The sequence below is a fragment of the Hemitrygon akajei genome, chromosome 6, assembly GCF_048418815.1.
Source record: "Hemitrygon akajei chromosome 6, sHemAka1.3, whole genome shotgun sequence".
Classification (NCBI taxonomy): Eukaryota; Metazoa; Chordata; class Chondrichthyes; order Myliobatiformes; family Dasyatidae; genus Hemitrygon; species Hemitrygon akajei.
The window spans coordinates 13,914,154-13,928,546 of NC_133129.1; the positions used below are offsets into that span (position 1 = coordinate 13,914,154).

At 43.6% G+C, this 14,393-nt stretch overlaps 2 protein-coding genes across 5 annotated transcripts in view; one reads left to right on the plus strand and one right to left on the minus strand.

The window, feature by feature from the left end:
- The window catches only part of nop14 (NOP14 nucleolar protein homolog (yeast)), a 76,453-nt gene extending 64,119 nt beyond the window's left edge, over positions 1-12,334 (minus strand). Inside the window, exon 1 of one of the 3 annotated variants that reach the window (XM_073047932.1) lies at positions 12,234-12,334. The gene's annotated coding sequence lies outside the window, so the exon portion shown is untranslated. Of the gene's footprint in view, positions 1-2,535; positions 2,611-12,004; positions 12,212-12,233 lie in introns of those variants that run through there. The other 2 variants (XM_073047931.1, XM_073047930.1) reach the window with 2 other exon arrangements.
- A 185-nt stretch (positions 12,335-12,519) lies between these two features.
- Positions 12,520-14,393, plus strand: part of mfsd10 (major facilitator superfamily domain containing 10) — a 35,075-nt gene continuing 33,201 nt past the window's right edge. Inside the window, exons 1-2 of one of the 2 annotated variants that reach the window (XM_073047934.1) lie at positions 12,520-12,645; positions 14,172-14,374. In XM_073047934.1, the coding sequence (XP_072904035.1) occupies positions 14,186-14,374 (189 nt within the window). In that variant the 5' untranslated portion in view covers positions 12,520-12,645; positions 14,172-14,185. Of the gene's footprint in view, positions 12,646-12,681; positions 12,877-14,171; positions 14,375-14,393 lie in introns of those variants that run through there. The other variant, XM_073047935.1, reaches the window with a different exon arrangement.

A 14,393-nucleotide genomic window follows, 5' to 3' on the forward strand; every position in this document is an offset into this window, starting at 1 on the left:
TGCAGGGCCCAAAGCATTGTTGAGGATCCCTACCACCAATCCCACAGTCTCTTTGACTCACCACTATCAGGAAGGAGGTACAGGAGCATCAGGACTAGGACTAACAGACTGGGTAACAGTTTCTTCCTTCAGGCTGTGAATACCCAGCCATCACTGAGGTCTCATCACCAGGACAATGAGCTGTTTACCTGGCTACTGTGCACTACATGCATTTTGAATTATATTTTATTAAATTACTGTTTTGTAGTAGTATTCTGCCACCTGATTTCCGAATGGACTGTTTGTGTGTGTGTATATGTATAATACTGTAAATCAAGTTTATTTGATTATCATGCATTGCATTATACTGCTGCCGCCACAAAGACAGCAAATTTTTGACATGGAAATTTGACCTAGGAGGGTTACAATTACCAAATTTTAAGAATTATTACAAAGCAAATCAACTTAGATTTATTGCATCTTTTTTTGATGAAGATAAACCAGCAAGGATTAGAATAGAATTAGATAAAATAGGAGAAAATATACCAGAAGATTTTATATATAAATAGGAATCTAAATGGATACGGGAAAAGAAAGAATCTCCTATATTAAAACATTTGATTATCTTATGGAATAAGATAAATGTTGATGATGATAAAGAAATCTTTATTAGCAAAGAGACCTTTTATTCAAAATAAACTTATTCCTTTTACAATGGATAATCAACTTTTATATAACTGGTTTCAAAAAGGGATTAGATATACAGGAGACTGTTTTGAAGGAGGTATATTAATGTCATTTGATCAATTAAAGAATAAATACAAAATATCAAATAACACTCTTTTTTGTTATTTCCAATTAAGGGCTTATTTAAGAGATAAACTGGGTCAAACAATGTTATTGCCAAAACCTAATGAAATAGAAACTTTAATTCAAAAAGGAAAAATTAAAAATTTTATTTCTTGTATGTATAGATTGATTCAAAAACAGGCAATTAAACAAGGAATTCATAAGTCTAGACAAAAATGGGAAACTGATTTGAATATTAAAATTGAAGAAACAAGTTGGTCAAGACTATGTCTTGACAGTATGACAAATACAATAAATGTCCGACTAAGATTAGTACAATATAATTTTTTACATCAATTATATATTACACCACAAAAAATAAACAGATTAAACCCAAATTTATCTGATCAATGTTTTCGACGTAATCAAGAAATTGGTACTTTTTTACACTCTACTTGGTCTGGTTTTAAAATTCAACCTTTTTGGACAAATTTAAGAGTTTTACCGGAACAAATTATTGGAACACAACTTCCACATAACCCAATATTATTTTTTCTAGGTGATATTGAAGGGATAAAACCGAAACCCAAATTGAACAAATATCTGAAAGAATTCATAAAAATTGCATTGGCAGTAGCCAAAAAGGCTATTGCAGTTACTTGGAAATCGGATTTATACTTATCATTGGAAGAATGAAATTTTCAGCTGCATTCCACTGGAAAAAATTACTTATAATTTAAGAAATAAATATGATATATTTCTGAAAATTTGGCACCCTTATTTACAAAAGATAGGATTAAATATATAAGTGCTCCTAAGATAAAATTATTGGTCATCTGGGGAAAGAAATAAATATATATATTAAAGCTATTTTGAACTGCATGGAGCATGTGGGGATCTTCCGATATCCAGGCACTCTTCCTTTCTTTCTTTTTTTTCCCCTCTTTTTCATATATATAGGGACATGTTAGGGGGAGGGGTCAAGGGGAGGGGGGAGGGCTGATATTATTTCTTTCTATTCTGTAACCTATCTGAAAATTCAATAAAAAAATTTTTTTTTTTAAAAGACAGCAAATTTCACAACATATGCTGGTGACATTAAATCTGTTTTATGTGGTGAGTGAGTGAGTGTGTGTGTGTGTGTGTGTGTGTGTGTGTGTGTGTGTGTGTGTGTGTGTGTGTGTGTGTGTGTGTGTGTGTGTGTGTGTGTGTGTGTGTGTGTGTGTGTGTGTGTGTGTGTGTGTGTGTGTGTGTGTGTGTGTGTGTGTGTGTGTGTGAGAGAGAGAGAGATTGATTTCGTTTGGCTGTATAGTTGGATGACTAAAACTCTTTACAGCATACTACTTTCCCAGCCAAATGAAAAGTAAGCTCACTACATTACATTATCCTTGAAATCCAGCATTTTCCCCTCTGAAGTTCATATAAGAAGTTGAAAGGCAAAGAGTCACAGAAACAGGCCATTCAGCCCACCAAGTCTATGTTGACCACCAAACACCCTTTGCACTCATCCAATACTAATCCCAACGTTTTCTCATCCACACATTACCATCAGATTAACTCCTCCATACACAAGAGGACGCAGAAGCTGGAATCTGGAACAGACAACCTGTTGGAAGAGCTCAACAGGTCGAGCAGAAGCTGCCTATTTAAACCACTGTCGTGACCAACACGCTCCCTGGGCTCCCCGCACTTCCCCCGGTCGCCCGGTGAGCCCAACACTCCCGCCAGTAACCATGAAGTGAGACAATCTGCCATCTCCCCCGTTACCTCGGTGACCACCGCTCTTCTGCCCCACGTTGTCCCGAACCGGTGCGGCGAAGGTTAAAGGTCACAACCCAGTGCGCTTTTGGGATCCAGAGCTTCCGCTTCCGGCCATCTGGCAGGCCCGGATCCGCCATCTTTGTTAGGGGCAACTGTAGCTTGCGGGAGAGCTGGGTGTAACGTACGGTTGTATTTCTTTTAGTGCAATGATGCCCCTTACCACTAATTATTGACTGATAACCTAGCCATGTGCTTTCATTCTTAGCTTTCTCTGCAAAGTGAATATACAAGCTGAGTGCGTGCATTTACTTGATATGTAGGTGTACAGACACAACACATTGGCGACGACTGCGAATCTGAATGTCAACGGGTTCGGTTACGGGACGACAGAATTCGGGGGAAAGAGTGTGTTATCAGAACGAACACGTGTAACAGTGCCCGTTACACAGTGAGAGACGCACAACTAGTGAAAATAACGTGACGATGGCTTCAGTCGGGAAAGTTGACAAATTTGATAGTGCTATTGAAGACTGGGAATCGTATATCGAGAGGGCTGTACTGCATTGTAATACTAACGAGGTGGATGATTAAAATAAAGTCTCCACGCTTCTTAGCTTAATGGGTACTAAAACGTAGTCTGTTACTCAACTTAGTAAAAGCAAGCAAGCAAGACATTCAACAAAATTGTTGAAATTCTACGAACTCACAATCCCATAACTGCTGGTAATAGCGGAGAGATTTAGATTTCACAAAAGGAACCAAAAGGTGACAGCATTTCTGAATACACTGCAGATCTGCACAAACTTTCCTAATACTGTGACTTTGGAGATGGACATTCTGATATACAAAGGGACAGGCTTGTATGTGGCTTGCATAGTCAAAGCACTCAAAAGAGGCTATTATCCGAAAGAGACCGAAGCTTAGAATGGACATTGACCTCAATGGAGACAGCAGCATAGGGTGTCCCAGAAAAGAGAAAAAGAGTTTAGAATGTGAAACACACAAAATGTCCCTGAATGGTTCAAAAAGCCAAAAATGCTACTGTTGTGGCAAATCTTCCCATGATACAAATGTTCATAGAAAAAGTTTACAGTATCGCAGACAAAACCACATATAGAGAGTGTGCAAGTCTGACAAAAAGCACAACCAAAGAGAAAATCCACACTGAAAAGTTTCAAACACAAAACTGAACAAATACATAAAGTGACTGAATGTGAAACTGAATCAGACAACACAGAGTCTGACAAAAGTGAGCTGTCAATGCCAAGAACTGCTTGGTATAACTGAAGAAGATCACAAAATCATATAGATCACAACAAATGTGTCTGGTGTAAAACTGAAAATGGAGCTGGATACATGGTCAGCTTTGTCTGTAATTTCCGAGACTGACTACAACAGATTGTTTTCTAAGCTACCATTAGAAAAGACCTACACAGGCAAAAAAGGTTCTCCCACAGGCAAACTGAAACTGAACATGATGTAGGGAAGCAAAATACAGCAGTTAGAGCTTTACGTATTGGAAAGTGGAGGGCCAGCACTTTTCTGATGTGACTGGTTGAGAAAAATCCAACTAGACTGGCACTCAATCAAAGCTCTCAGTGTGGCATCAGCAGGCAACTACAGCCCAAATAGTAGCACTAACCAGAGACAGTCACAACTGCTTAATGCTAATGAGAAGGTGTTTGAGAAGGAGATTGGTAAACTCACGAAATGAAGGCCAGAATTGGCAGCACCAAGATTCCATAAAGTGAGTCCAGTGCCATATGCACCATGTCCTAAAGTGGCTACTGAACTGAAGAGCTTGAAGGCATCTGGAATTCTCTCCAAGGCTGAGTGGAGTGATTGGGCCATGCTCATTGTCCCAGTGATCAAGTAAGGGGAGGCCGGGGAGCTGTTTGCATATGCAGGGACTTCAAAGTGAACATCAGCCCAACGCTGTGTGCCGTGAAGTATCTTCTGCTGGAAATAGAAGACACTTTTGCATCTTTGGCAGGTGGGGAGAGGTTTTCAAAGATTGACTTGTCACAAGCATATCTGCAACTGGAGATTGATGAGTCATGCAGGAAGTTCCTCACAATCAACACTCACAAGGGACTGTCCCAGTATAATCATCTCATCTTTGGCATCGCATCAGCTCTAGCAGTTTGGCAGAGAATGGACCAAGTGCTCCAAGATATCCCAGGAACACAATGTTACCTTGATGACATCATCGTGACTGGTAAGAATGATGAAAAGCACCTCCAAAACCTTGGTAAAGTGCTTACCAGGCTGAGTGAGTATGGTCTGTGTGCAAAGAGAGACAAGTGTGAGTTTTTCCAAGAATGAGATCTCATTGTGGACATGTCATTGACAAACGTGGCAGACAAAGGTCACAAGAGAAGATTGAAGCAGTGCTGCAGGCACCCAAACTGGAAAATGTTTCACATCTGAGGTCATACTTGGGCCTTGTAAACTACCACCACCGGTTTCTACCAAACATTGCTACAGTGCTGTCCCATTGAACGGACCGTTGCAGACAGGAGCAAAGTGGGAACGGTCAGAAAGATGTGAAAGAGCATTTAAGGAAACAGACCAATAAAATCAGATGAACTGCTCACCCATTATGACCCATCCCTGCCCATCAAACTGGGTGCGATGTGTCGCCTTATGGCATTAGAGCAGCTTTGTCATGCTATGAAAGATGGATCTGAATGTCCAATGGCATTTGCTTCAAGATCACTGATGAGCGCAGAACACAACTATACACAGATCGATCGAGAGGCTCTTAGTTCAGTACAGGAAGTTCCATCATGACCTCGACAGACAAAAGTTTACTCTAGTCACAGACCACCAGCCCCTTGTGTCCATTTTCAATCCCAGTGATGACTGCCACCCAGTTACACTTTTCCAAGGAACCCACTTTCATGACATAGAGTTCAAAAGCAACAAGCAACACAGCAACACTGACGACTCGTCACATCTTCCACTGTTGACAACTGAAGCAGGAAAGTATTCACTCTGTGACCCAGCAGAAGTGTTCCACACTGCATTGGTGAACCACTTGCTAGTAACAAATTATGAAATGCAAAGAGAAACGAGGAACGACCTTTCTTTGTCAAAAGTCAGTGACGTCACCTTGCAAGGACGGCCAGCTCATGGTAATCCTGTGTTTCCAGAGTTCTCAGTGAGGTGAGACCAACTGTGTACGTCTAAGAACGCTGATGTGTGGATCTTGTGTTGTGGTTCCCTCTAAACAGCGCACCAGAGTGTTAGAGAATTGGCATGAAGGACACCTACGCACAGTGTCAAGATGAAGTGTCTCGCCTGGAGCTATATATGGTGGCTGTGAATAGATAAATAAATTGAATACTTCCCCAAAAGCTGTTCGGTATGGACCTTAGCGCCTTTATACCTGTAGGGGTGGTCGTAGTCACCATGGCAAAGAGTACATATTGACTTTGCTGGGCCATTTATGGACTCCATGTTTCTGATTGCTGTGGATGCTCATTCAAAGTGGCCAGAGGAAAGACTGTCTCCACCCTGAGGTCTATCTTCTCAAGAAATAGCTTACCCCAAACTGTGAGTGACAACAAATCACAATACATGTCAGAAGAGTTCAGACTACTCATGAAGAAAAATGGCAACAAAAAAAATTCAAGTCAGTTCCTCACCACCTGGCAATGGATGGATCAGCTGAAAGGTTTGTCCAAACCTTCAAAAAGTCCATTAAAGTGATGAACAAGGTGGACAATTTTCTTTATGTGTATCGGAACTCTGTTCATGCAATGACAAATCAAACACCTGCAATGCTGTTCATGAGCAGGAATCTGAGATCTGGCATTGACCTCCTGAAACCAGATCTACGGAAGGAAGTGCAGAATGAAAAGTTCAGTAAAAATGGCCCAGGTAAAACGGCAAGGAGCTTTGAGGTTGGACAGGAAGTCCTCACGTGTGAATACCGAGAAGACAAGTGGACACCTGGTAGGATAGCTACAAGAACTGGACCACTGTTGGATGTTGGAGATCATACATGGAGATGTCATGTGAACCAGATACTGGATGCTCAGCCGACAAACACATTTGGGCCGTCTATGTCCTATGAGACGGACACATTGCATCCACCGGACTTGCCTCTCTGCGTTGATCGTGTCACTAACAGCAACGTGACACTTACAACGGAGGAAGTTGTCTTTGATAAGACATCTGCCAAATCTGATGCCACTCCACAGGTCCAGAGATGCTATCCTGAAAAAAACAGCGCCACCCAAAATACTGTGAAGTGAGATATGGATTGTTATCTTTAAAAAAATCCAGCGAACACTGTTATAATGGAAGCATGTTTATGAGCATGGTCTGTTAAAGGGAAATTGAATGTTTTGTTACATATACAGTTTTATGTTACATTTAATCTAAAGAGGAAGGAAATGTAGTGTACAGATCTATTTCTTTTAGCACGGATTATTGACTGATAACTTACCCACGGGCATTGATTCGTAGCTCTCTCTGCAGATATACTAATCCACCCCTTATTTCGTCATCTACGTCCACGGGCAGGCCAATTTTGATTTCACACAGCCAAGTTTCCTTGGATCTCGTACTTCAATTAAAAACTTGCTTTGCAGGAATGCAGTATGAGGAAAACAAGCTTAAATATAATTTTTTTAAACAATATACAAAATTATACATAATTGTTCCACACAATTGGAACAAAAAGAAGTCCGTTATTGTGCCAAATGGTCATAATGTGGCTCGACTAAGGTAGCAATAAGGGTTTTGCAGGTTGGCTTAAGAACCGAATGGTTAAAGAGAAGCAGCTGTTCTTGAATCAGAGATTAAAAGATGAATAAAAATTAGCTTTATTGTCATATATACATCAAATCATTGAAACATCATTGATGCAGCTCTATAAAACTCTAGTTAGGCCACACTTGGAGTACTGTGTCCAGTTCTGGTCGCCTCACTATAGGAAGGCTGTGGAAGCATTGGAAAAGGTACAGGGGAGATTTACCAGGATGCTGCCTGGTTTAGAGAGTATGGATTATGATCAGAGATTAAGGGAGCTAGGGCTTTACTCTCTGGAGAGAAGAAGGATGAGAGGAGACACGATAGAGGTATACAAGATATTAAAAGGAATAGATAGAGTGGATAGCCAGCACCTCTTCCCCAGGGCACCACTGCTCAGTACAAGAGGACATGGCTTTAAGGTAAGGGGAGGAAAGTTCAAGGGGGATATTAGAGGAAGGTTTTTCACTCAGAGAGTGGTTGGTGCGTGGAATGCACTGCCTGAGTCAGTGGTGGAGGCAGAGACGCTAGTGAAATTTAAGAGACTACTAGACAGGTATATGGAGGAATTTAAGGTGGGAGGGATATATAGGGTCGGCACAACATTATGGGCTGAAGGGCCTGTAATGTGCTGTATTGTTCTATGTACTACAGTGAAACATGTTGTTTGTGTCAACACCCAGCACCAATATAGCAAGCTCACAACTGACTAACACCAACCCTAATCTTTGGAATTTGGGAGGAAACCGGAGCACCTGGAGGAAACCTAGGCAATCACAAGAAGAAAGTACAAACCCCTTACAGACAGCGGTGAGAATTGAAATCGGATCAGTGATCACTGGTATAGTCAAATATTGCACTAAGTACTACTCCACTGTACCCCGTCACTGCGGTGGGGGACTTCAGGTTTCTGCATCCCCTGCTTGATGGTAGCTGTGAGAAGATGACGACATCGGGATGGTTGGGATTATTGATGACACATTCTACCTTCTTGAGGCAGCACCTCATGGAGATACAGTACTGGCGAATGTGGGGAAGGATATATATTGTGCACTTCTTTCTGCAGCTTCTTATGTTCCTACAAACTGCCGTACCAGACCATGATGCAGGAAGTCAGAATACTTTCGACCGTACATCGGTAGCGGTTGCCACAGAGAGCTGTGGAAGCCAAGTCATTGGGTGTACTTCAGACCATAAGAGTAGAATTAAGCATTTTGGTCCATCTAGTCTGATCTGTCATTCAATCATGGATTTTTTAAACCCCATAGTCCTGCTTGCTCCCCTTTTCCCTTGCCTCCCCCCACCAATCAAGAATCTATCAACCTCTGCTTTAAATATACCCAATGACTTGGCCTCCACAGCCACCTGTGGCAATGAATTCCACAAATTCACCATCCTCTGGCTGAAGAAATTCCTCCTCATCTCTGTTCCAATCGACATCCCTCTATTCCTCTGGTCCTAGACTCCCCCCACCGTAGGAAACATCTCCTCCATGACCGCTCTATCTAGGCTATTTGGTGTCCTGCAGGTTCCAATGCAATCTTCCCAACTCCAGAGAGCCATCAAATCCTCCTCATACATTAACCCTTTCATTCCTGGGCTCATTATTGTGAACCTCCTCTAGCCCCTCTCCGGGGCCAGCACATCCTTCCTTGGATATGTACCCCTGTGGAGTCAGAATCACTGACATATGAAATGAAATGTGTTGTTTTATGGCAGCAGTACAGTGCAAGACATAAATATTACTACAAATTACCAATAAAGCAATAAATAAACAGTCACCTTTATCCCCAGCTCTGACTTCTTCCGGTGAAAGTCATCCAGTCTATTGTCACACACACAAAGACATGTTTGCACAGGTGCAATGAAAAACTCACTTGCAGCAGCAATGTAGGCCACATAGCATCAGATAAGCAGCAGTCACAAGAAAAAAATGAATGAAACAAGTTTGACAAGAGTAACACACACAATGCTGGAGGAACTCAGCAGGTCAGGCAGCATTTAATGAAATTATAAACAGTTGATGCTTCATGCCAAGATTCTTCATCAGGACTGGAAGGGAAGGGGGAAGAAGCCAGAAATAAGGTGTGGAGGAGGGGAAGGTGATAGGTAATGCTAGGTGGCTGGACGGAGGAATATGATAGGAGAGGAGAGTGGACCATGGGAGTAAGGGAAGGAGGGGCATCGGGGAGGTGATAGGCAGGTGAGCAGAAGAGGTAAGAGGCCAGAGTGGGGAATGGAAGAGGAAAGGAGAGGAAAACCCATGTTCATGCCATCAGGTTGGAGGCCACCTCGATGGAATATGAGGTGTTGTTCCTCTACCCTGAGGGTGGCCTCATCATGGCAGAAGAGGAGGCCATAGACTGACACGTCAAATCAGGAATGGGGGTAGGAATTAAAAAAGCTAGCCACCAGCAAGAGTTCCAAACCTTTTTTATGCCATCAACCAATGCCATTAAGCAAGGAGTCCGTGGACCCAAAGTTAGGCACCCCCGGCCACTGGGAATTTCTGCTTTTGGCGAGGGAGCAGAGGTGTTCCACAAAGCACTTCCCCAATTTACAGCAGGTCTCACCAACATAGAGGAGGCCTTATCGGAGGTACTGGATACAACAGATGACCCCAACAGATTCTCTGGTGAAGTGTTCCCTCATCTAGAAGGTCTGTTTGAATGGAGCTGACAGAGGAGGCGTAGCATTGTAGAGGAGGTGTTGGGACAATGGACAAGAGCAATCCCTGCGGAAAGCAGAGAGTGGGTGGGGGGTGCGGGGAGGTAAATGCGTGTTTGGTGATAGGATCCTGTTTAAAATGGTGGACAATGTGGAAACTGAGGTGCTGGATCCAGAGGCACGTGGATGGTAGGCAAAGACAAGAGGAACTCAGTGGAGAGATGGACTGAGTGTGGGTGTCCAAGAAACAAAGGAGATGCAGGTGAAGGCAACATCAACAGTGGAGGAAAGAAAACCCTGTTCTTTGAAGAAGGAGGACATTTCTGATGCCCTGGAAATGAAAGCCTCATCCTGGGTACAGATGCGGCGGAGACCAAGAAACTGAGAAAAGAGAATAGCATTTTTACAGGAGACAGCGGGAAGATGTACAGTCAAGAGAGCCATTGGAATCGATAGGTTTATGAAAAATGTTGGTAGACAGTTTGTCTCCAGAAATGAAGACAGGGAGATTGAGAAAGGAGAGAGAGGTGTCAGAAATGGACCAAGTGAATTTAAGGGCAGGGTGGAAGTTGGAGGCAAAGTTGATATAATTGATGAGCTCAGCACGGGTGCATGAAGCAACACCAATGCAGTCAATAGCGGAGGAAGAGTTGGGGAGCATTACCAAGGAATGCTTGGACCATGAACTCTTCCAGATAGCTGATGAAAACAAAAGCATAGCCTGGGCCTATGTGGGTGCCCAAGGCTACCCCTTGAGTTTGGAGAAAGTGGGAGAAGCCAAAGGTAGAAATTCAAGTCAAGTCAAGTCACTTTTTATTGTCATTTCGACCATAACTGCTGGTACAGTACACAGTAAAAATGAGACAACGTTTTTCAGGACCATGGTGTTACATGACACAGTACAAAAACTACACTGAACTATGTAAAAACAACACAGAAAAAAACTACAATAGACTACAGACCTACCCAGGACTGCATAAAGTGCACAAAACAGTGCAGGCATTACAATAAATAATAAACAAGACAGTAGGCACAGTAGAGGGCAATAAGTTGGTATCAGTCCAGGCTCTGGGTATTGAGGAGTCTGATGGCTTGGGGGAAGAAACTGTTACATAGTCTGGTCGTGAGAGCCCGAATGCTTCGGTGCCTTTTCCCAGATGGCAGGAGGGAGATGAGATTGTATGAGGGGTTCATGGGGTCCTTCATAATGCTCTTTGCTTTGCAGATGCAACATGTAGTGTAAATGTTCGTAATGGCGGGAAGAGAGACCCGGATGATCTTCTCAGCTGACCTCACTATCCGCTGCAGGGTCTTGCGATCCGAGATGGTGCAATTTCCCAACCAGGCAGTGATGCAGCTGCTCAGGATGCTCTCGAAGTGTTGCGGGTGAGGACCAGTTCCACAAGATGGAAGAGAGCGGAGGTGGCGGAGAATGGGTCAGGTCTTTTGTTGAGAAAAAAATCGGAAAGCTTTAAGCATTCTTGATGGGGGATAGAAGTGTAAGGGGACTGGACATCCATGGTGAAAATGAGGCGGTCAGAGCCAGAGAAATGGAAATAGTGGAGAATGAGAGCTTGTGAAGTAGGTGGGAAGGGACAGAATGGAGTCAAAGTATGTGGGCATGAGTTCAGTGGGTCAGGAGCGGGCAGAGACAATGCACAGTCAGGTTTTACAAGAATATGTTTGAGACAGTTAGCCAATCTTCTATCCACGTTAGTACCTTCCTCCTCACACCACGGGCTGTTACTTAAGGCAGAGAATGATAGATTCTTGATTGGTTCAGTGTCTAAAACTTACTGGGAGAATAGGGTGAGAGAAAAAAAACAAAATTGAATAGTAGAGCACAGTACTGGCCCTTCGGCCCACAATGTTGTGCCTACCTTTAATCTACTCTAAGATCAATCTACCCTTATCCCCATTTTTCTTTCATCCACGTGCCTAAGAGTCTCTTAAATGTTCCTGAAGTGTCTGCCTCCACCACCACCACCCCTGGCAACGCTTACTCTGCACCCATCACTCTCTGTGTACAAACATCTACTCCAATCACCTTTAAAACATGACGCTTGTATTAGTCATCTCGGCCCTGGGAAGAGATATATCTAAACGACATGTGTCAGTTCTATTAAACCTGAGTCTGATTCGGAATTCTCTGGCCGTCCGATCTAGTTATGTCTCTTGGTGGAGCAGACTCGATGGGCTGAATGGCCTAATTCGGCTCCTTTATCTTGCGGTGCGAAGTAGTTAATTTACGAGCCGGCGCTGTAAGTGCACCCTACCGATCCGGTCGACTGCTTCAATGGTCCGCGATCTAAATTCGGCTCCATCGCGGATCACGTCCCCTGCGTGCGCGCGCACACCCGCCGACGGACAAATACCCTCGGGGCATAGCAACAGCCCCGTCCTCCCAAAAGCAGAAACTATCAGCAAATATCAGAGTCTTTGGAAGGACTCCCCCCCGCCCTCCATTTGTCTTCAAAACGGGCTGGGGGGTGTGAAATACGACCTGCTTCCTGGTTCGGGAGCAGAGGGAGGGGTGGGGAAGACGGCGAGATCGAGGAGGGATTTATCCAGTCTGGTTGGGAAAGCAAGAGCGGTGGAGCCAAGTCTTTCAGCTGCAGGAGGGTGGGAGAGTCCGTCCTGTCTCCCGAGAACTGCAACTGGCAGCCCGCATCACGTTGCAACGAGAAGGTAACGCGCGTACCCGCAGCCTGTCTTGCGTCTGGAGTTTCTTTAAAAATTAGGATCTTTGAGATTATTGAGCGTCTGGCCACAAATGGCTTCATTTGCAAAGCTCCTGCACCAGCGGGCGCCTCCAAGCAGTTTATAAACGGAGTCCAGTTTGGGACTTCCTGCGGCTGGGGAAGGGGCTGTCGAAATGTGAAGTTCCTTTGTCCTGGCGGAGTTTCCTGGAGTTGTGAGGTCAGTCCCCAGGGCAGCTTCAATTTCATCATCGCTTTGTTTGGAAAAATAAGTTTTATGCATTACATCTCTAATATCTAAAAGCACAGAAGACGCTGGAAAGACTCAGCAAGTCAGACAACATCTGTAGAGCGAGGAGCAGAGTTCATCTTTAGAGCATAAAACCATATGACATAAAAGCTGAATTAGGCCGTTCAGCCCATTCAATAAACCATAAGATTTCAGAGAGGAATTAGGCCATTCAGCCCATTGAGTCTGTTCCACCATTCCATCATGGCTGATTTATTATCCCTTTCAACCCCATTCTGCCTTCTCCCTGTAATCTTTGACACCCTTACTAAACAAAAGCCTGTCTGCCTCTATTTTAAATATCCCAAATGACTTGGCCTCCACAGCTGTCTGTGGCAATGAATTTCAGGTTCATTTCCTTCTGGCTAAAGAAATTCCTCCTCATCTCTGTTCTAAAGGGATGGCCTTGTATTCTGAGGCTGTGCCCTCTGATCCTGGACTCCCCCACCAGAGGAAACATCCTTTCCACATCCACTCTCAGTATTTAGTAGGTTTCAGTGAGATCCCTCATGCAGTGTCCACTCTGAATGGCAAACTGTAGGCAGTGGTTGCTAAGGTGGGCCCTGCCCAAAAGGCTGTAATAGAAGTAGCAGCTTTGGCAGTCTGGATCAGTGAGCAGTAGGTATGGGCATGCTATGCCTAAAGGGAAGCAGTCCTATTCTCAGTAATCAACAACCCGGGTTCAATTCCTGCCACTGACTGTGAGGAGTTTGTATGTTCTCGCTGCAACCATGTGAGTTTTCTGCCACAGTCCAAAGACGTACAGGTTAGGGTTAGTAGGTTGTGAGCATGCTATGTTGGTGCTGGAGGGAGGGCGACACTGACGGAACATCCTCTGATAGTGTCTGTCGTTGTTTGCCTGCCCTGTTTTTCATTGATTCTATTGTGTTTCTTTATCTTTACTGTGAATGCCTGCAAGAAAATTAATCTCAGGGTAGTATATAGTGCCAAATATGTACTTTGATTAAAAAATTTACTTTGAACCTTGATGCAAATGATGCATTCCAATGTATGTCTCAATGTACATGTCACAAGTAAAGCTAATATTTTAGCTTTTAAATCTTTTAACCTGTGATCAACGTGGCAGTGTATCTCTTTAGTGGAAGCTTCCTCCACAACAGGATGACTCAGCTAATTGGGTTAAATTCCTTACCTATTGTAAAGGATTGTGAAACCAGAAACCTGAAGCAGAGGATTTAAGAAATTTCTTTTGGGCTTCCTCTTAGCACCTGTATCAGAAATGGAGAGAAGGGAGCAGTGCGGCCACAGTGGAGAAAGCAGTCAGGCCAAGACCGTGGCCAGTTCACACGATGGCTCCTCTCGAGTCATCAACATCGTCTTCCTGATGCTCCTCATCGACCTGCTTGGGTTCACTCTCATCCTACCACTTCTCCCCTCCATTTTGGATTACTACGGAAAAACTGACCAAGTGAGTACAACCAAATAAA